Consider the following 21,787-nt stretch of genomic DNA (forward strand, 5'->3'; position numbering starts at 1 on the left):
CACAGGTAAGCATTAGGCACTGCTCTTCTGGAACTTAGTTTCTCTCTTCAGAAAAAGACAGAAGGGATGAAGATAACAATTTTAAGATTAGATAGAAAGGGAAATTGGACTCCATACACTTGGTAAAGTAGAAAAAGGACAAGCTGGGGGGGAGGGGGAGGATGGTTGGGTGGACAGGAATGCTGGAGCAGTATCCCAGCTGTGAAAGACTGCAAATCTACACGTTTTTAGTTCTGAAGCTTTGTGTCACTAAGAAGGCCTCAGCTCCGGATCAAATGCCACAAAGTTACATTTCCATACTTGACCGATTAGAGTCTTGACAGCAAATGGTTAGGGTCGATTGTGTGTATATGTGCCACGGTGCTTTCCGGGACCACTGTGCTGTCTTCTGAGACAACTGATAGACCGATTATTGTGAACATTCTTAAAGAAGGCGGATTTCTGGCAGGTTTGTCTGGTTTACCTTGCAGAACAGCTCCAACCTCTTGGCGCAGTACTGCTGGTTGCCACGCGAGGGCAGCACAGGATCAAAAAGAAGGCAGGCTCCCCCCTAAGGCGGAGTTGCCGGTAGGATAGAGGCTCCGTCAGTCAGCACTGAGTGGCAGGGCTGGGGTGGTGGTCTTTGGATTCGTTCTAAAACAACGTGGGAGCAGAGACAAGTTAAAGGCACATCAAACATCCACGAAATCCGTCTGGAAAGCATCCTGAGAAGGTAATACACCAGAGACTTGGTCTAGATCTCTAACTAGAGGTCTAACTGTTCCCCTGCAGTAATCACTCGCTGCATGGGGTTACTGAGCTGAAAAAGGATGGGCTATAAGTTTAAAATACGCACTGGACTAGTGCTAATAAAACAGATAGTGTGAAATATCTCATTAATAACTTTTACAGTGATTATATGTCATAAGGATAGCATTTTGGATATTTTGGATTAAATAAAGTATGCATATGCAATTAAGCTCATTTCACTAGCTTCGTTTTCCTTTATAAAATGTAGCAACTAGAAAATTTAATATTATATACGTGGTTCTCATTATATTTCTATTAGACCACATTAATTCTAAAAACATTCCACTTTTAGATGGAATTTAGATTTCCTGAATGTTTTTTCTTAAGGATTACTGCAGAGAGCAATTTATATTTGGAATGAAAATGTATTAAAGTCTGAAATTATAATATTAAGTTGATTACTATGTCCCAATACACAGATAATCTTTGAATCTTGTAACAGTAGGAAAATGTTCTTTCTTATCTTACATTAAGTCTTCCTCCAGGGGATTTAATGGGTAAAGATTTCCTGTTTTCTCAGAAGTCTAGAAAATAAGAGGGCGGATGATCATTGTAATCATCTCTAAATGAGGAGAAATGATCTGATAAGTGATTTTGCCAAAGACAATGTTCATGCAGACATTGAGGGGAGAATCCCTGAATGTGATTGTTTGTAGTTCCACAGTGATTCCTGAGAGACTATGTTATCTCCTGTTTGAAAAATTTTTTAAACCTATTATATATTCTCCATGTTTTCCATATTGATTGAAATTGAAAGAATTTAACCTGATATCATTTGAGGGACCTTTGTATCACTGGTTCTCAAACTTGGCTGTACATGATAAGCTCCAAGGGAACTTTAAAAAAATCCCAGCTGCCCGAGGACTTCCCTGGCGTACCAGTACCAGTGACTGAGATTCCACACTCCCAACACAGGGGGCCTGGGCTCGATCCCTGGTGGGGGGACTAGATCCCACATGCCACAACTAAGACCCCGTACAACCAAATAAAAATAAAACTTCCCAGCTGCCAGACCACACCCTGGACAAATTAATCACTGGAGGAAGAGACCCAGGTACTTACCGTGTGCGACCAAATTTGCAAATGACTGGGATAGTTAAGAACATGCACTCTGAAAACTGCCTGGCTTCAAAGCCCAGCCTGGTTGCTTCCTAGCCCCGTAACCCTGGGCAAGAAACTTAACCTCTGCAAACACTACGGCAGAGACAGGGTGATGAAAATAACACATCTTGTAGGACTGTCATGTGGTTTAAATAAGATAACCTATGCAAACTACTTAAAAGAGGGTGGGCATGGAGTAAGTCGATTATTAACTACCAACTTTCTAATTTCATGTTCATTTCTCTGGAACACATTTCCAGCCACGGTCCTTGCCTCTAACACAAATTCACCTGTGTATTTCATGTATTGTCCTATGACATTCCTTCGTTCACATTTTTGTTGTCCAGTCGCTCAGTCATGTCCAGCTCTTTGTGACCCCACGGACTGCCGCACGCCAGGCTTCCCTGTCCTTCACTACTGTCTCCCTGAGTTTGCTCAAATTCATGTCCATTAAGTTGGTGATGCGATCCAACCATCTTATCCTCTGTTGCCCCCTTCTCCTCCTGTCTTCAATCTTTCCCAGCATCAGGGTTTTTTCCAGTGAGTCGGCTCTTTGCATCAGGTGGTCAAAATATTGGAGCTGCAGCATCAGTCCTTCCAATGAATATTTTGGACTGATTTCATTTAGGATGGACTTGTTGGATCTCCTTGCAGTCCAAGAGACTCTCAAGAGTCTTCTCCAAAACCACAGTTCAAAAGCATCAATTCTTCAGTGCTCAGCCTTCTTTATGGTCCCACTCTCACATCCATCCATATATGACTACTGGAAAAACCACAGCTTTGACTAGACGGAGCTTCGTTGGCAAAGTAATGTCTCTGCTTTTTAATACACTGTCTAGGCTGTGGATCAGTTTCAGTTCAGTCGCACAGTCCTGTCTGACTCTTTGTGACCGCATGCACTGCAGCACAGCCAGGCCTCCCTGTCCATCACCAGCTCCCGGAGCTTGCTCAAACTCATGTCCATTGAGTCCGTGATGCCATCCAACCATCTAAGCCTCTGTCGTCCCCTTCTCCTCCCACCTTCCATCTTTCCCAGCATCAGGGTCTTTTCCAATGAGTCGGTTCTTCGCATCAGGTGGCCAAAGTATTGGAGCTTCAGCTTCAGCATCAGTCCTTCCAATGAACATTCTGTGGATTAGCGCTTGTTGAAACCCACTGTCCGCCGTTCCGGAGACAGTGCCGCGCGCGCCCACCAGGGGGCAGCAGGCCTTGGCCGAGCGAGCGGCCCGAGTGGACGTCCGGCCCGGCGGCCCCGCCCCGTGGCCGTGACCCCGGGCGGCGCCGGCGCCGCGTCCGGCTCGGCTGGCAGACGGCGCGGCCGGAGCGCGCGCGGCGCGGGCGGCGCGATGGGGGCCGAGGCGTCCGGGAGCGGGCCGGCGCTGCGCGAGCTGCTGCGCGAGGCCGAGGCCAGCCTGCTCGAGTGCAAGGTGTGCTTCGAGCGCTTCGGCCACCGCCAGCAGCGGCGCCCGCGCAACCTGTCCTGCGGCCACGTGGTCTGCCTGGCCTGCGTGGCCGCCCTGGCGCACCCGCGGACGCTGGCCCTCGAGTGCCCCTTCTGCCGGCGGGCCTGCCGGGGCTGCGACACCAGCGACTGCCTGCCGGTGCTGCACCTCCTGGAGCTGCTGGGCTCCGCGCTGCGGCCCGGCCCGGCCGCCCCGCGCGCCGCCCCCGCCGCCCCGGGCGCCCTCACCTGCCAGCGCGCCTTCGGCGGCTGGGGCACCCTGGTCAACCCCACCGGGCTGGCGCTGTGTCCCAAGACGGGGCGAGTCGTGGTGGTGCACGACGGCAAGAGGCGAGTCAAGGTCTTCGACTCCGGCGGAGGCTGCGCGCATCAGTTTGGCGAGAAAGGGGACGCTGCCCGGGACCTTCGGTACCCGCTCGACGTCACGGTCACCAGCGACTGCCACGTGGTCGTCACCGACGCCGGCGACCGCTCCCTCAAAGTATTTGACTTTTTCGGCCAGATCAAGCTCGTCTTGGGAGGCCACTTCTGTTTGCCGTGGGGCGTGGAGACCACCCCGCAGAATGGGGTCTTGGTCACGGACGCGGAGGCGGGGTCCCTGCACCTCCTGGAAGTCGACTTTCCCGAAGGGGTCCTCCGGAGGACCGAACGGTTGCAGGCTCACCTGCGTCGCCCGCGGGGGGTGGCGGTGTCCTGGCTCACCGGGGCCATCGCGGTGCTCGAGCACCCGCTGGGGCCCGGCGCCTGCAGCAGCACCACGGTGAAGGTGTTCAGCGCGAGCATGCAGCTCATCGGCCAGGTGGACTCCTTCGGGCTGAGTCTCTTTTTCCCTTCCAAGATCACCGCTTCCGCCGTGGCCTTCGATCACCAGGGCAACGTGGTGGTGGCAGATACTTCCAGTCCGGCTGTCCTCTGTCTGGGCAAACCCGAGGAGTTTCCAGTGCTGAAGCCCATCATCACCCACGGTCTTTCGCATCCCGTGGCGCTGACCTTCACCAAGGAGAGTTCTCTTCTTGTGCTGGACAGTGCGGTCCATTCTGTAAAAGTCTACAAGGTTGACTGGGGGTGATGGGGTGTGGTGGGGGTCCTGGGACCTGCGCCAGAAGCCCTGGAGCTGCCCCTGTTGAGCTCTGAATCAATGACAATCTTATCTATTCAACAGACAGGACTGTAACTGCCTGGTAGACTTAACAAAGGTGGGGGCCATTATTAAAGAATAATAATGAAATCTACCATTGATGGATTATGTACTCCTAGTGCTAAGAAATTTGGGAATATTAGCCCTTTTAATCCTTTCAATGGCCCAGTGGTAATTTCTATTACCACTGTATCTCGTTTTAAGGATGAGAAAACTAAGTCCCAGAGAGCTAAAGAGATTTACCCAAGGTCACATTTACTTACTCTGACAGTCACAAATGGAACTCAGTTCTAACTCCAAAACCCCTGTCTCTTAAATAAGACAACAGATGTGGAAAATAATGAGTGTATATTGTTGCTACATGTCCTCTATTCGCAAGTAGCTATTTACTTAGAGGCACAGAGAAAGGAGACTTCATAGAGTTCAAGAGAAAAAAGATTTTGTGGTGGATGTCAGTTTAGTTCAACATACAGTTCCTTTGTTGGCTCTTTAGATGGAGTTACTATGGATCTTGAGTTATTTGAAAAACAAAAGCAATCAACTTTGCTTATTCAAAAGGTCAACACTTCTCTTAATACCTGTAATTCCTCTGCTATAGGCACTTAGGAAATAGTACTTGGTTGGTTGAGAAAGGTTTTTGTTTTTGTTTGGTGTTCTAAGAAATTTTAATCAAGATAACTAAGTTTTTTTTTCTTATGTTTTCTTCTACAGTTGTATATTTTTGGGTGTCCCATTTCGAGTTGATTCCTGTTGTCTACAACATGAAGTATGGGTTGAGGTTAATTTTTTTTTTTTTTTGACATGAGGGTGTCCAATTATTCCAGCACTATTTGTCGAAAAGACTTTTATTTTTTGCCTCCTTGTGGCATGAGGGATCTTAGTTCCTTGGCCAGGGATCGAACCCATGCTCCCTGCGTTGGGAGCGCAGAGGCTTAGCCTCTGGACTGGGAGGGAAGTCCCAGAGAAAGACTTGTGTTGATGTAAGTTCTGAACTCCTGTGGAATGCTCTACACATGTACTTGTGTTAGAGGGCTGGATGATATTTCTGTTCATGTAATATAGAGATAGGTCACCACAGTCAGTTCATGGCAGAAATGATTTTGCTTGCCTTTTTATGATCACTGGTAATCTGAAGAACTTTTGTGATGGGGTTTTTCTCTGTCCATTTAAATCAGTCCCATATGTTGCAGACACCAAGCACTCAATAAATAATTCCTTTGATCCTGAGTTGGCATTTAACCACTGGCAAATCCCTTGTGGCTCAGACAATAAAGAATCTGCCTGCAATGCAGGAGATAGGGGTTTGATCCCTGGGTCAGGAAGATCCCCTGGAGAAGGGAATGGCAACCCACTCTAGTATCCTTACCTGGGAAATCCCATGGATCTAGGAGCCTATCGGGCTACAGTCCATGGGATTGCAAAGAATCAGACATGACTTGGTGACAACACTTCCACTTTTCACTTTCAAACACTTTAACTACTTCTTGAATTGAAGTGATGGCTTGACCAAGATGATGCCTGCTTTAAGGTTGCATTGATTAAGTGAATAGGTGGAGATTTTAGGTGAAATAGCTGCTTCTCTATAAGCTGTGTGTCTAGCTGGTGTAACATTTCAGAGTTGAGGTCTGTTGGAAAAATACCAAATAGCCAGCACTTCAGAAGCAGTAGCAAAACTTGTTCCTCGGGGAGGAAATAGTGGTTTTGAAAGGTGAGGGTTTGCTTTAGGTAATAGCTGATGCTTTATCAACAATAGGATTCTAATTTACAAAGCATTTTCATAGATATAATGTACATTCTAGAAACAGCCCCCAAATTATGAAAAAGTTTGTCGTTTGTTCTTTTAAGCTAGAAGAGAGAGCTGGGCTCCTGCGCCAGTCCACGGAAGCCCATTTTGCTTCAATGCTCGCATCATGTAGCACTGATACGATTTCAGGCATCATGGACCAACCATCATCCCAAATAGGGTTTCTGGGAAGAGCCCCCACCTCCCCCACCATCACCCGAACCTTAGCAATCACCCTCAGGTCAGCGACATCGCTGGTATTCTGAGTTGTATGACAAGAAAAGTTGTCTCGGGTGGAGATACAGGTTCAGACTTGGTCATTTGTGAATAGGGCAACCATGGATTGATGTTACAAATGTTTTCCTTGGAAACAATGACATTTTACGGCCTCGGGGTCCGTTGAGCCAATCAAGAGAACGTCTCTTATCTGGAATCATCAGTGGTAACATGTTTGCCTCTATGGGGTCACACAGAGTTGGACACGACTGAAGTGACTTAGCAGTAGCAGCAACATGTTTGCCTCTAGAGCTGAGTGTGTCTTTTCAGGTCAGGTGTGGAATATACGCAGCGCATGTGGAGAGATCTCTTGTTACCGTGTGGATTATCCGGCTGGAAGAACGGGCCGTGAGCTCCCAAGATGACGCGGGAGCGAATCGGAGAGGTGATCACAAGTGATCTTGTTAACGGCTTCCTCTACTTGGTAGAAGATCAGGCTGCGGATAGAGAGCAGGGTTTCCGAAGACACCAGTTTTGCTGTTTCTGATCCACAGGCATGTGCACGCTAAGGGGATAGGTTCAGTAACCTGTAGTTCAGCTTCTGGGCGGTGCTCTTTAAAGCACGCTGGTTTAAGCGCTCGAACACCACCAGACTGTTAGAGGAACTGGCGAGTCTGAGATGGGCCAGAGGAAATCATCGCAGCACAAAGAAAGAGGTCCCTCAAAACGGTGCCTTTTGCAGAGACCTGGATGGACCTAGAGTCTGTCATACAGAGTGAAGTCAGAAAGAGAAAAGCCAACACTGGATATTACGTATATATGCAGAATCGAGAGAAATGGTACAGATTATGTTCCTTGCAAAGCAGAAACAGAGACACAGAGAACAAACGCATGGCTACCAAGGGGGAACGGAGGGGGTGGGGTGAACTGGGGGACTGGTCAATAATTACTGCTGACACTGTCTAAGTAGATAACTAATGAGAACCTGCTGTGTAGCACAGAGAACTCTCCTCAGCGCTCCCTGGTGACCTAAATGGAAGGAAATACAAAGAGGAGGGAGAGACATGTAACAGGAGCTGATTCCCTTGTCTGTACAGCAGAGACCAACACAACCTTGGAAAGCAACTACACTGCCATAAAAACCAATAAAATTAAAAGAAAAAGAGGTTCCCAGGTGATGGAGGAGAGTTGGAATGACTCTCCAGAGGTCAGAGACAAAAGAACTCACACACAAATAACTGGAGAAGGAAAAGGAGGAATGGGCTTTTCCCGAAAATCGCCCTCAGTCAGGTGCCTCTAGGCCAGCGCTACCCACCACCCCTCGCCTCCGGTGCACCCGTAAAAGCCCAGTCAGCAGCACTCCCGTCACCCTCCTTTGAACAATTTTCTCCTTTTGCTCAATTCCTGAAGCTCGGACTGTCTCCTGGTTTTGGCCTTGTTCTGCCCCCTGGACTTGGTTTCCACAGTCTTCTTCCTTGGCGTTTCCTAAGGACTGCGGTTCAGAGTCATACCTCTTCCCTCTGCTTAGACACACTCTCTCTGGATCCCGGGACACAAAGCATCACAATTTGTTTGTGCCTCATCCAGAACTTCCCCGGTGAGTCGGGTGAAGACCTCACTGAAAGTGAGTTATGTGCCTTTTGAGGAAGTATTCCATCTACCTCCGGAAAATGGGGAGGACCCACTGATGATGGGATTTAACCATCCTCCACTGCCACCGAGAAAGGAGATGTAGGCTGGTGGCTGGCGCTCCACTAATAGCGACCGCTCCGGGGCTTCTGGGGCTTTACCGGTGGCTCAGCCGGTAGAGAAGCCTGCAATGCGGGAGACCCAGGTTCGATCCCCGGGTTGGGAAGATCCGCTGGCGAAAGGAATGGCAACCCACTCTAGTACTCTTGCCTGGAGAATCCCATGGACAGAGGAGCCTGGTGGGCTACAGTCCACAGGGTCCCAAAGAGTCGGACACGACTTAGAGACTGAACCACCACCACCCTGGTGGTGTCCTGTGGTTGACAAGGAGATGAAGCGTTTTCTTGAGACTCTGTAGGAAACGTGAGAGGGAGGCTGCCAGGGCTCACCACAGCGACTGTGCTGAGCCGCCGTGGTTGTCTGCCGGGCCCACCGCCCCTTCTAAGGGAAACCTCTTTCCCTGCCCCACAGGCCCTGCTGATGAGCTAGCCCTCGGCCGCCATGTTTCCTAATTGGATAGGAGTGCCCGCCAATATGAAGAGCAACCCGTGCATCAATGTCCTGCCAAATATATTCCATTAGATCAGGAAGCTAGCCTACAACTTGGCCTCAGATGAACAGTTTTTCTCAAAAGGGACAGGGAGATCCAATTAGATTCTTTTCTTGACGTGGCAGGGTTGCTTTCTTTTTTTTTTTAATTGAAAGGTGGGTAGTTTTATGGGCTTCCCTCTTGGCTCAGTTGGTAAAGAATCTACCTGTAATACAGGAGACCAGGGTTCAATTCCTGGGTCAGGAAGACGCCCCCTGGAGAAGGAAATGGCAACCCACTCCAGTATTCTTGCCTGGAGAATCCTGTGGACACAGGGGCCTGGCAGGCCACAGTCCGTGTGGTCACAAGAATCAGATACGACTTAGTGACTGAACCACCACCAGAGTTGGTTTACACTGTTGTTTTAGTTTCAGATATTTAGCAAAGTGATTCAGTTATACACACATCTTTTTTAGATTCTTTTCTCTTATAGGTTATTATAAAATATTGAGTGTGGTTCCCTGTGCTGTGTAATCTATTTCCATCTTCAAACCACTGATGGATAAATCTGAACAGACTAAAAGTGATGATACAGGAAGGCCAATTCCATTACATTTTGGAGTTAATTTCCGCAAAATTGTACCCGTCCCCTCTGGTGGACACTAAAAGGTAAATCTTAAAATTAATAACTTTTCTTCTCTGACCAGTCAGTAAGAAATACATTATATGAATTTGCTAAATTTGCTAGAAGCACTGTCTGTACAAGTCAAACACATGAGGATATTCAAATGTATTCTGATTATGGACAAAATCTATTCATTCATAAGAGTTTTGGGGGAGAGGGGAGAATTAGGTCTTTGTCAGGTTTTACCATTAGGGTTGTGCTGGCCTCATAAGATGAGTTGGGAAATGTTCCTTCCAGCTTTATTTCCAGCTCTATTTATGAAAGAATTTGTGTGACAGTGTTGTCACGTCTTCTTAAATGTTTGATAGAGTTCACCAGTGAAACCTAGTGGCCCAAGAAATTTTTTGGTGTGTGTATGTCCTGAGTTTACAGTTGTTTTCTGTAGAAAGATGGGCCAGTTGGAGCTTACTCAATCATACTGGAACAGGAAGTTAATCAATTTTAAAAACCTTTTAAATTTCTTTGATTTTTTTTTTTTTGGCAAGCATTTTATCACTGACTATTTCCTGTGTGCTCATCTTGTGTTGAGCAAAGTGTGAAGCTGTGAGGATGCGAAGGTTCCCAGGCGTTGATGGTTGGGGGTTGGGTATGGAGATGGACAAGCTAATCAGAAGAATACGGCATAGGGTGGTAAGTGCTCTGGAAAGCACATGCTGGGGGGTGGGGTGGGGGGAGAGGAGCCCAGTGGCCAGAACAGATATTGGAAGAGATGACATCACCCTAGAATTCCAGACTGATTGATGTCATCAATGCTGGTCACTTCATCCAAAACAAACTAAAAAACTAAAAGTAAACATTTGTCTTTAAGTGTTGATTCTTCGTGGTCCCGACGTTAGGATCTGTTTTTCTGTCGCTGTCAGCGTTCGGGGACCGTGTAAAGAAGGCAAGATGACAGCTGATGGTCAGTGACGCTCAGCTGAGTTTTTGAGCATCTCAGGGTATTTTTTGATATTTTTACATTTAGCTAAACAGCACAGTAGAACGTGTATTCTAAAAAGGTCAAAAGTGCCCTCTTTGGAGAAAGCTCATTTGTTGTTACAACAAAATGAAATCCTCCCCACGGTGAAACATTTTATAATCTTCTCCCACATTTAGTCCTTTCCCATCATTGTGGCGGTGACCGATTTTATGGGAAGAGGAGTCACGCGGATATAACACGCATTTCCCTGATACAGAGATGCTTGCTGTTGGAAGTGTCCTGTTTCCTGCGGTCCTGACACCTCTCGATGCTTGGCACCTGCTTTGTTGTTAAATCAGGACCTGGCTGGGCATCTTGGCGCTGATTACTCGAGTCCTCCCCTCCCCCAGCTTCAGCCACTCAGGGGATATCCCTCCTGTGCGGTCAAACAGAGGCAAAATATTCAAGAGAAAGACACTGCAGGTTTTGACCTGGAGCTATTTTTCATGAATCGTAAACTGTATGTCAAAAGAGGCCAGGAACAGGGACTGCCTTCAAAGAACCATGATGGAGAAAAATGAAACATTAGAAGAGTTTTGGCTGCAGGCACCCAGCACTTGGTCAGAATACGAGAAAAGCTTCTCCAGTTATTGAGGGTTGATTTGATGGGATATTTCACAACTGAGTTCAGAAGTATTTTAGGGGGTCTGGGGGTGCCAGGGCATGTGTCTATAACATCCTGTCTTTGTTATGAAACATGCCCAATAATTTATGAATACTGCTTAGCACCATGTTTTCGTGTGCACACCATCAATGAAAGGCTTCCCGTCAGGATGTGACCTTTGCTTGGGTTCCATGCTCTCTCTCCCAGCCAGGTCGACTCATTACTGTCTCCCTTGCAGGAAGAAGGGCTCCTGCCTGCAGCTCTCCTGTGGACACACTCTGGAGTTGGCCCCCCGTCTCCCCAAGAGCAGTATAAGAGGCTTCCAGTTAAAGGTTTTCCTGTCTGGTGCCTGGGGTCTGCCATCCAGGGCATAGGCCTCACCACTGGCTCCCATCTAGGCTCCAGGGGCAGCCTGGACTTGGCTCTTACCCTCAGCACCCTGGTACCAACCCAGGTACAACATCTGGGCCCCAGCTTTGCTCTCGCTTGGCTGCTGAAGGCATCCTTGCCTCCATCCTTAGCTGTGACCCATGGCGGCACTTTCTGTCTTACTAACGCTATTAGAGACCAGGGCGTGTATGAGGTTGAGTATTTTTGGACCATTACTGGGACAGAAGCAGAGAGTAGCAAGTAGAAATGGGGCCAAGAATGAATGGCATCTCATTGGATACAGAGACTCTATACCGGGTACCAGCCTTCAGTTCTTACACAGACTCATCTCATCCTCATCATAGCCTAGGAAATATTGGGCTGGCCAGAAGGCTGATTCTGGTTTTTCTGTGAGATGTTATGTATGTCTGTAAGATGCTTTCCATAATGTTTTACAGAAAAACCCAAAAGGAACTTTTGTCCAACCAGTCATTGTTATTGGCATTTTTTACAGGTGGGAAAACTGAGGCACAGAGAAGCTAAGTCATTTGCTGAAGGTCACATAGACAGAGAGTAGATAAACTGTTTAATCTCTCCGAGCCTTGGTTTCTTTCTGTAAAATGGAAATTTAATAGTACCCACTTTCTGGACTCGTGAGGCCTACAGAATTATACGTGTGCAGAAGAACACATGGTAGGTGTTCAGTCTCTCTCAGCAATCATTATTTTGCCTGAACTATTTTGGAGTAAGGCAGTACCTCTGTTTTCAGGCTTGTAGGTTAGTGATCATGAAGCTTAGACCTGCAGGAAGCCATCTGTGCTCGAGTGTAGGGAGAACCTGCCTGACAGCAACGCCCACAGCAAAGAAAGTGGATCTGAAAGCCGGAGGAAGATGACATCCGTGGAGCATCCTTGGGTCCCCCAGTTTTTCTGTTCCCAAAGCTGGGTATCACCCTGGATGTCACGTTTATCTGAGCTGACAAGCTTCCTGCTCTAAAATAAGTTTGAGTTGTGTGTCTGTGTTGTTGTTATTGTTCAGTAGCTCAGTCATGTCTGTTACGACCCTGTAGACTGTAGCCCGCCAGGCTCCTCCGTCCATGGGATTCTCCAGGCAAGAATACTGGAGTGGGTTGCCATTTCCTTCTGCAGGGGGGTCTTCCCAACCCAGGGATGGAACCCATGTCTCCTGCATTGGCAGGTGGGTTCTTCACCACCGAGCCACCAGGGAAGCCACCTGGGTGTCTGTGACTTTCATCTAAAGGAGCCTCAAGAGAGTCCAAGGTCAGGCTCCTAGAAGACTTCATGTATTCATATTTCAGGGACTTTGCTTTCCACCTTATGTCAAGGCAGCACAAAGCTGGCTTTCAGTCTATACTCAGAGATCCACAATAGAAGAAAATGATTGGCTCCTTTGAGTTTTAAGTGAGGTGTCAAACTATTAGTATGTTGTTGGACTTTTTTGTTTGTTCGGCCACACCACGTGGCATGTGGGATCCTAGTTCCCCGACCACTTCATTTTGAAGTGCAGACTCGTAACCCCTGGACTACCAGGGAAGTCCTTATGCTGTCTGATATTTTTTGAGGAGTGAGAGGAGAGTCACCTGCTACCCATTGAAAGGATTTTTTTTTTTTGGATTATCAGAGCTCCTGTGATACAAAAGGTTTTCAAGTTTGGTAGGATCATAGAAAGGGCTTCCCAGGTGATGCCATTGTAAAGAATCCACCTACCAGTGCAGAAGATGCAAGAGACACAGGTTTGATCCCTGGGTCAGAAAGATCACCTGGATTAGGCAATGGCCACCCACTCCAGTATTCGTTAAAAAAAATATATATATATGGAACGCTTCAGGAATTTGTATGTCATCCTTGCTCAGGTGCCATGCTAATCTTCTCCATTTCGGTTTTAGTATATGTGCTGCTAAAGCGAGCACCCGCTCCAGTATTCTTGCCTGGGAAACCCCATGGACAGAGGAGCCTGGCAGACTACAGTCCTTGGGGTTGCAAAGAGTCAGACACGACTGAGCTGGCACACTCACACACACACACACACACAGCCACACACACAGGATAACAGAAACCTTGACGTGTAAGTCCCTCACTTTCTAAATAAGTAAATTGAAGCCCGGAGAGGTTAAGTAACTTGGACGAGTGATTAATCTTCTTAGGAGAAAAACCAGAATTCTAAACCTTGCTGCCGTTGGAATTCTCTCAGATTTTGGATTTTCAGCAACATAAGCTGCACACAGTGTTTTTTCTACATAGATATGCGGAATCAGAGAGTCAGCAGCTGATGTCAGCTCTGCTGACTCCTAACCAAGTTTAGTTTTCCCATTGTTATCATGCTTTTGCCTATAAGTAAACACTTTTCCTGTAACCATGGTATTTACTTATCTTACTGTAATGTATATAAGCGTGTGACAAACATACAATGTGTAATTCTAGCCCTACAGGATGTTACTAAGGGGTAATGTGGAAAAAGAGGTTCTGTATTTAATTGAATTTATGAGTTAAATGGGTTTCTTTATTGCAGTAGATCTCAAAGCCATCAATAAGCTATTCTGCATTATAAATTGCAAAATAAAGGGAATGGTTAGATACAGGGTACAGTGTTTTCCAAACTTATCCGACCCCACGTCTGCTGCTGGAAATGCTGTTCTGGCAGCCTGAATTTTCACATGTTTTCCTTTCTCCCCATGACTCCATTCTGCCCTTTTCTTCGGTGTTCTTGTTTCTGGGTCTTTATTTTTTAATTCTTACCTTCAATTCTCATCCTTCCTCCCAGTCTTCTGTCACTCCAAGTCCCTACATTTGGGTGCTTTTCCGGTGATAATTCCCCTTCTCTGTCTTTGTGTGTGGCCTTTTTTTTTTTTTTTGCGGGGGAGAGAGGGTGAAGGAGAGGTAAAGAGCTCCAATGAGCCAGTGTCTCTTGCAGGGAGAATTAGGGAAGAATGACCAACCTGGGCTCACTCAGATCAGCCTTGACTTAATTGTATCTCAATGTATCCACTCCCCGAGGTGGGCTTGTAGGAAAGAGCAGCTCGTCCTGATGCTTTCCAGGGCTTGCTCAGAAGTGCCACGAGAGCCACTGTCCCCCTTTGTTGAGTCCTCCTCACCTTTCCAGGAACAGCCCAGCAGTGACACTTCTCTGCATGTTACCAGCCGTCAGAGGCTCCCTCTGGACATCAGGTGTCTCACCAGCAAGCCAGTTCCAGCCCCACATTCAACCTTTGTCTCCAGACAAGGTAGCTCTCTGTCCAAGGTGGCATTTACACTTTCCCTTGTACTCTGCTTTGTTGTTCTGCTGTTGCTTGGGCACTGCTTGCGGGATCTTAGTGCCCTGACCAGGGATTGAACCCATGCCCCCTGCAGTGGAAGCCTGGAGTCCCTACCACTGGACCACCAGGGAAGTCTCAGCATTTATACTTTGACTGGGAGAATCAGCCTCCCTGATTAAGAGCCCCGGCAGTTATCTCTGAGTGTTGCTGTCTTTCACCTTTGTCAAGTGTTCTGTTTTCTACATTTGCCTTACTGTATCTGTGAAGAAAGCTGATCGCCGAAGAATTGATGCTTTTGAACTATGGTGTTGGAGAAGACTCTTGAGAGTCCCTTGGACTGCAAGGAGATCCAACCAGTCCATCCTAAAGGAGATCATTGGAAGGGCTGATGTTGAAGCTGAAACTCCAATACTTTGGCCACCTCATGTGAAGAGTTGACTCACAGGAAAAGACTCTGATGCTGGGAGGGATTGGGGGTAGGAGGAGAAGGGGATGACAGAGAATGAGATGGCTGGATGGCATCACCAACTCGATGGCCATGAGTTTGAGCAAGCTCCAGGAGCTGGTGATGGACAGGGGAGCCAAGCGTGCTGCAGTACATGGGGTCACAGAGTCGGCCACGACAGAGCGACTGAAGTGAACTGAACTGATCCACAAAATTCCAACAGTAATTCTGAACTTATTTTACACACAGGTATGACTTCGCTTCATTTAGAGTTTTAAGATTTTAAAATCCCCTAATTTTCAAGGTTCTTTACAGACTTCATGGTACAGTGTTGAGTAGTACCGTGCTTCTTCCATAGGATAAATGGGATCAGGACCTACATTCATGCTGATCCAATTGAATGAACACCTCATGAACTTTTCTACTTCTCACAATTTGTCCCTCGGAATTTTTCCTATTCATTCTGAAACTGAGGTGCATCCTACACAAATCACTTTTTTTGAGGAGTTTTGGGTCTGTGGCTTCATTGTGGAGACTGCAAAGCCAAACAAGCCATTTTCAAGGCCAGGTGTGAATTATTGACAGGTAGTCATGGGGTCGCGGAGAGTCAGACATGACTGAGCGACTGAACTGAACTGAAGCACTTTGGATGGGCTTCCCAGGTGGTGCTTGTAGTAAGGAATCCCCTGCCAATGCAAGAGATGTGGGTTCAATTCCTGGGTTGGGAAGATCCCCTGGATTAGAAAATGGTAACCCACTCCAGTTTTCTTGCCTGGAAGATCCCATGGACAGAAGATCCTGGCGGGCAACAATCCATGGGGGTCCAAAAGAATCAGACACGACTGAGCACACACGCAGCAGTTTGGATAAACTTTATACTCATCCATGTTCATTTCAAAATTTGATACTATCTGTAAGAGTAAATCAGAAAGCAAATTCTGATAAGTAGATTTTTTGTGTTTTCTATTTTAATGGCTTTCCTAGAGACATACGTACCCTTCTTACTATTTTATATTGAATCAGACCTTCCTATGGCTGGTTCTTGTCACACAGGGCTGTCAGCTAGCAGCTGACCATGTGACATCCTTAAGCATTTTGGTATGCATTGGGATTTGTCCATAAGGAGCATAGACTGTATTAGGAAATAGGTAGCAAGCTACAACCAGCCACAGACTATCCCGTGTACCCCTTATCCAGCCATCCAGCCATGCCTCTGGGACTCACTAAGTGGTGATAGCCAGTGCATACTCGGAAGGCCCTCTCCAGGTGCAACTGAAGGAAACCGTAGCAGAAATGATGCCTGACCTGGTAACACCCAGGTCCAGGAAAGAAGAAGCTAAAGAAGGTTACTTCTGCTATATATCTGAGCCTCAGGTAATCTGATCAGTACTACCTGGCTGGCCATTAGTTTAACTAAGTTACTCGTTTGGGCTCAGGTATCACATCAAGGTGTTAAATTTAATCTCTAAATACTTATGTGGTTTGGACTCAGAATGTTCTATAAACTCAACTTCTTTCCTTTCTAGTGTTGCATCTAAACTCTGTAACTGACCCAGATTTCAGGACTTGGTTGGGAACCATAGGGAAGGTCTGAGGCAGATACAGGATTCAGTTCAGGATGCTTTCAGTTCTGATCTGCCTCTTTATTTATTTACTTTTTGGTTGCACTAGATCTTCATTGCTGCTCATGGGCTTTCTCTAGTTGTGGCAAGTGATGGTGGCTTCCCTTGTGGAACACAGCTCAAGGACTTCATTAGATGTGGCACATGGGCTCACAGGCTTAGTTGCTCCACAGCATGTGGGATCTTCCTGGACCAGGGATCGAACCCATGTCCCCTGCATTGCAGGGTGGATTCTGAACCACTGGACCACCAGGGAAGCATTGGTCTAGCTCTTGATAGCCCAGCTTGTCCAAGGTTTCCAGTTTTCTGTCTGTCCTGTGATCTGAATGACACTTAAAACCCTTGGACAGTAGAGTACCAGACTTTCACCATGAGAGTCCAGGGTTGAAATCTGTTCAAAACCATGGCTCTGTTCCTTTCTTCTGTCATCATAGATAAACATGGCGACAGTTGCAAATTCAGATGGCCAGTTATTAGCTCACACTCTTCTTGTGGTATTATTAATCACTTTGTAAGCATTCAAGTAACTTTTTGTTTGTCTTCTTTTCCTTCCTTGGACTAGAGTGTTCTCTTTCATGCATAGAATAATACAAGCAATTTCTATCTCTTTTCTACATAGACATTTTGGCCTTGGACACACCACTAACAATCATAAATCCAGAGGTTTCCAGGGCACCATTCAGGTAATACACTGGATTAGCCAGGATAGAGAACCACTGACTTAGATGAATCAGGGAGAAGTGAAATCAGAGGTCAGCCAGAGGACAAGGGGAAATAGCCGTTAGATAGGCAACTCGCAGATGACAAAGAAACGTTTGTTGAATTTCTCAAAGAAGATGCATAAATGACCAACAAGCACATGAAATGAAGCTCAACATCGCTAACCATTAGGAAAATGCCAGTGAAAATCACAGTGAGATACCACCTCGTACCCATCAGGATGGCTGCTATTAAAAAATCAGAAAAAAGCAAGTGTTGTTGGAGTGGGGAGAAATTGGAACCCTTGTGTACGACTGGTTAGAGTGTACAATGGTGCAGCCACTGTGGAAAACAATATCGTAGTTTCTAACAAAATTAAACATAGAGTTACCCTGAAAAGTGAAAAAAGTTGAAGTGTAAGTCGCTCAGTCGTGTCTGACTCTTTGCAACCCCCTAGACTATAGCTAGTCAGTGTCCTCTGTCCCTGGGATTTCCCAGGCAAGAATACTGGAGTGGGTAGCCATTCCCTTCTCCAGGGGATCTTCCTGACCCAGGGATTGAACCTGTGTCTCCTGTAGTACAGGCGGATTCTTTACCATCTGACCCACCAGCAATTCCACTTCTGGCAAGGGCCCCAAAAGAATTGCAAGCAGGATCTGAAGAGATATTTGTCCACCATGTTCATAGCAGCATTTTTCACAATAGCCCAAAGGTGGAAGCAACTTAAGTGTCCACTGACAGGTGAATGGCTCAACATGGTCTATACATACAATGAAATGTGATTCTGACTTAACAAGGAAGGAAATTCTGACACACGTGACAGCATGAGCAAACCTGGAGAATATTATGCCGAGTGAAATGAGCCAGTCACAGAAGAACAAATACTGTATGTCTCAGTCAAATCCACAGAGACAGAATACAGAATGCAAGTACCCAGGGCCTGGGAGAAGAGGGTAACAGGGAGTTGTTTAATGGGTGTAGAGTCTCAGTTTCATATGCAAAGAGTTCTGGAGATGGACTGCACAACAATGAATGTACTTACCAGTTCTGAACCGTACACTTAAAGATGCTTAAGATGGTAAATTTGGTATCACGTGTATTTTGCCACAACTGAAAAATAAAATGTTCACCGAATAGACGCAGAGCTGAGAAAACCACCTGCCCTCTGTACTGGAGACTTGGTGGTGGAGACCACGGGTGAGAAGCTGTATAGGGTGGGAGAACCCTGAAAGCAGCGTACTGCACTTCTTCAAACAGCAGTGAACTTCCGACCCCTGTGGTGTTCAGAAAGAGGAGGGAGGGTGGGAAATAAGAATCGAGAGAGAAATTCCAGCAAGAGCCGGCACCTAGATAGTTATCAGCCTACAGGGGAACCCCGGGCAGGTGTTCTTTGCAAAATGGCCTAAGGACCTGGCAAGATGAGGCAGCTCAAGACCCCATGGATTTTCTAAGTCTCCGAGGGGATTTTTCAAGGGGCAGGCTGAGCAGATGTCTACTCACCCCTCCCTTTCCCTTTCTAATGAAGCCACAGGGACTGGGCAAGCCTAAACCTCTGGTGATAGCAAAGCCTCTTCTGTTTGGCTTAGGGCTGTGTGTGAGTACTGATATTTTAATCTGAATGGATGTGATGGAGAGGGAACTTATAGCTCATAAAGGAAGAAAATGAAGTCGTACTTCTAAGCTCCAGGCGGCGATGCAGGAGACATAAGAGACATGGGTTCAATCCCTGGGTCTGGAAGATCCCCTGGAGAAGGGTATGGTGACCCACTTAAGTATTCTTGCCTGAAAAATTCCATGGACAAGTCTGGCAGGCTACAGTCCATGGGGGTCACAAAGAGTCGGACACAATTGAAGCGACTTAGCATGCACGCCAAGTCCTGGTGATGGAAGCTGGGACAGCATTCTGTAGGCCAATGAAAACCACCAGCTTTCTCCACCCTCTTCCACCACTGCCACACCTCCTCAGCTTACTGTCTTTTTTTTTTTTTTAAACCTCAGCACTTCCTCAACAGGGCGGAGCTCCTCATTAAATATTTTGGTGTAAAGGGGTTTTTCTTCAGGCTGTAGTCAATGAAAAGGGAAGTCGTCTTAGTGCTAAGACAGACTTTGAAGTTTTCAAACTGTGCTTCCAGAAGTGTGGACAGCTAGCCACCTGACTCGAAATTACCTGAGAGAGCTGTTAAAAATGACACTTCATGGGCTGTAACCCAGGCCCACTGTTCCATGATCTTTGGAGGTGGAGCCTGGGAACTGCCTTTTAACAAGGTGATTCTTAAGCCACTGAGAATTGAGACAGTCTTCAAAGGGCATTTACCAGAGAGAGGCTGCTGAGTGAGTGACCTTGAGGCAAACAGGTGCAGAGACAAAGGAGGAAACATTGATTGATTATCTCTTTTAAAGTATTTTGTATATAAATTATGCCACTTAAAGTTATCAATGGAAGATGGCCAACAAAGGTCCGTCTAGTCAAAGCTGTGGTTTTTCTAGTAGTCATGTAGGGATGTGAGAGTTGGACTATAAAGAAAGCTGAGCACTGAAAAATTGGTGCTTTTGAACTGTGGTGTTGGAGAAGACTCTTGAGAGTCCCTTGGACTGCAAGGAGATCAGTCCTGAATATTCATTGGAAGGACTGATGCTGAAGCTGCAACTCCAATACTTTGGCCACCTAATGCGAAGAACTGACTCATTTGAAAAGACCCTGATGCTGGGAAAGATTGAGGGCAGGAGGAGAAGGGGATGACAGAGGATGAGATGGTTGGATGGCATCACTGGCTTGATGGACATGAGTTTGAATAAACTCCGGAAGTTGGTGATGGACAGGGAAGCCTGGCGTGCTGCAGTCCATGGGGTCACACAGAGTCGGACATGACTGAGTGACTGAACTGAACTGAAGTGACTTGCCTAAAAGCTGAGAAAACTAGAACGTGAATCTAGTTTATTGTTTGTTTTAGACTGAAACACGTGACTTACCAGGATCTTAATTTCCCAACCAGGGATTGAACCTGGGCCCCTGGCAGTGAAAGCACAGAGTCCTAACCCCTGGACCGGGGAATTCCTTGAATCCAGTTCTAACTGAAAGCCCATGGCTCTGCCAGCTCCCAGAATCTGTCCACGTTTACATTTGTCAGGAAAGCCTAGACAGTGATGAACTGAGTGGCTGTGTCCTGTTTGCCTTCAGACCCTGTATTCATTTACATCCATTGTATCCAGAGACCATTATATCTGTAACACAAGTCCTTCGCCCAATAGGAGGCTCAGGGACATTCCAGGCACCTACTTCATTAAAATTAGAATGTATAAACAAAACATTAAAAATAGAAACAAACAGCTCCTCCTCATGGGGCAAGTGTGACATCTGACAAAAGGAAGTGACACACCCTCAAATAAGGAAGAACTGGCAAGTCCATGGGTGTGGTCTGATAGCAAATGTTCCCTTTCAGATCACATTTGAGCTTTGACCAGCTGCCGTTTTCATTCACCAGGAAGAGTTCACTTTCTGAGCTCTTGTGTAGTCAGCGCCTCTTCCTTTACATCCTTGTCCTTGGGAAGGCTCTGGTGGGCACGGTGGGCACAGTTCTTGGGAAGGAGATCTGGCAGTGAAGCCAATCAGATGGTCATCCCACCAAGGTTTAGTAAGAAGCTGCAACTGTGTGCAAAAGTTAAAGATAAATAAGGCATCACACCTGCTCCCAAGGAGCTTACAGTCCAGCGGGGGAGTCGCAGTAGACAGCCTGTTTTAACAAAGAGCCACGCACAGTGAGTGTGGGGAGCACTGTGCAGCACTGCTGAATCATTGTGGCCCAACCCAGGACCGGGCAGCAGGAGAGGGCAGGGAAGGCTTCTTGGAGAAAATTACATCAAGAGAAAGGCTTAGAGGGATGAGGGGGAGTGACTAGCTGGAGGGGGCTGGTAGAAGAGCCACCATGAGCAAAGCCAAGAAGGAAAGAAAACATGGTGTTGAGACTAAGGATAAATCTGCGTCTATTGCATAGAGTCCCATCAACCATTTCCATGTGGCTACGTCAGTATGTTGTTTTCTAGCAGATTTTCCCAAAGCCTTTACTTCCCCAAAGGCCTTTTGGCTGTTGCCCTTTGTAGTTTCCCTGACCAGCTTATTAACTCTGAAATTAGCAGAAGTTCATCTGGTCTACCTTTCCCTCCATGCAGAAATCTCTTTTTTCCATGAAGTTTCGAGCATTTGGATTCTGCTTTCCACCCGCACTCAATAATTCCTTAATGTTTAGACATTCTGTTGGGAGACTGTTTTTAGTTGAAAAGGCTGAAACTATTTGATTATTGTGGGATGAGAGGGAAGAGTAAGGTATGTATCTGATGATGTTAAATCTGGAAAGTAGAAAGCTTTCTTGAAGAGGTGTGATGACTCTGAGGGAGAGGATTGCCCATCCATTCGAAACACAGCCCCC

General features: G+C 46.7%; 1 protein-coding gene and 1 non-coding gene across 2 annotated transcripts; one reads left to right on the plus strand and one right to left on the minus strand.

Annotated features, from left to right (window-relative positions):
- Positions 1–3,158: 3,158 nt before the first annotated feature.
- NHLRC1 (NHL repeat containing E3 ubiquitin protein ligase 1) lies at positions 3,159–6,315 on the plus strand. The gene has a single exon (XM_055406311.2). The coding sequence runs from the start codon at positions 3,237–3,239 to the stop codon at positions 4,419–4,421; it is 1,185 nt and encodes a 394-aa protein (XP_055262286.1). The 5' UTR covers positions 3,159–3,236; the 3' UTR covers positions 4,422–6,315.
- A 6,836-nt stretch (positions 6,316–13,151) lies between these two features.
- On the minus strand, positions 13,152–13,253 carry LOC129543927 (U6 spliceosomal RNA). Its single transcript, XR_008683382.2, has one exon. It is a non-coding gene; the product is annotated as a U6 spliceosomal RNA (small nuclear RNA).
- Positions 13,254–21,787: the final 8,534 nt, after the last annotated feature.

This window comes from Moschus berezovskii, chromosome 23, assembly GCF_049115385.1.
Source record: "Moschus berezovskii isolate FMDL1 chromosome 23, NW_MosBer_1.0, whole genome shotgun sequence".
Classification (NCBI taxonomy): Eukaryota; Metazoa; Chordata; class Mammalia; order Artiodactyla; family Moschidae; genus Moschus; species Moschus berezovskii.

What these genes read in the sequence shown, in the direction of transcription:
- NHLRC1 (XM_055406311.2), top strand. Translation starts at nt 3,237, where the DNA reads ATGGGGGCCGAGGCGTCCGGGAGCGGGCCGGCGCTGCGCGAGCTGCTG.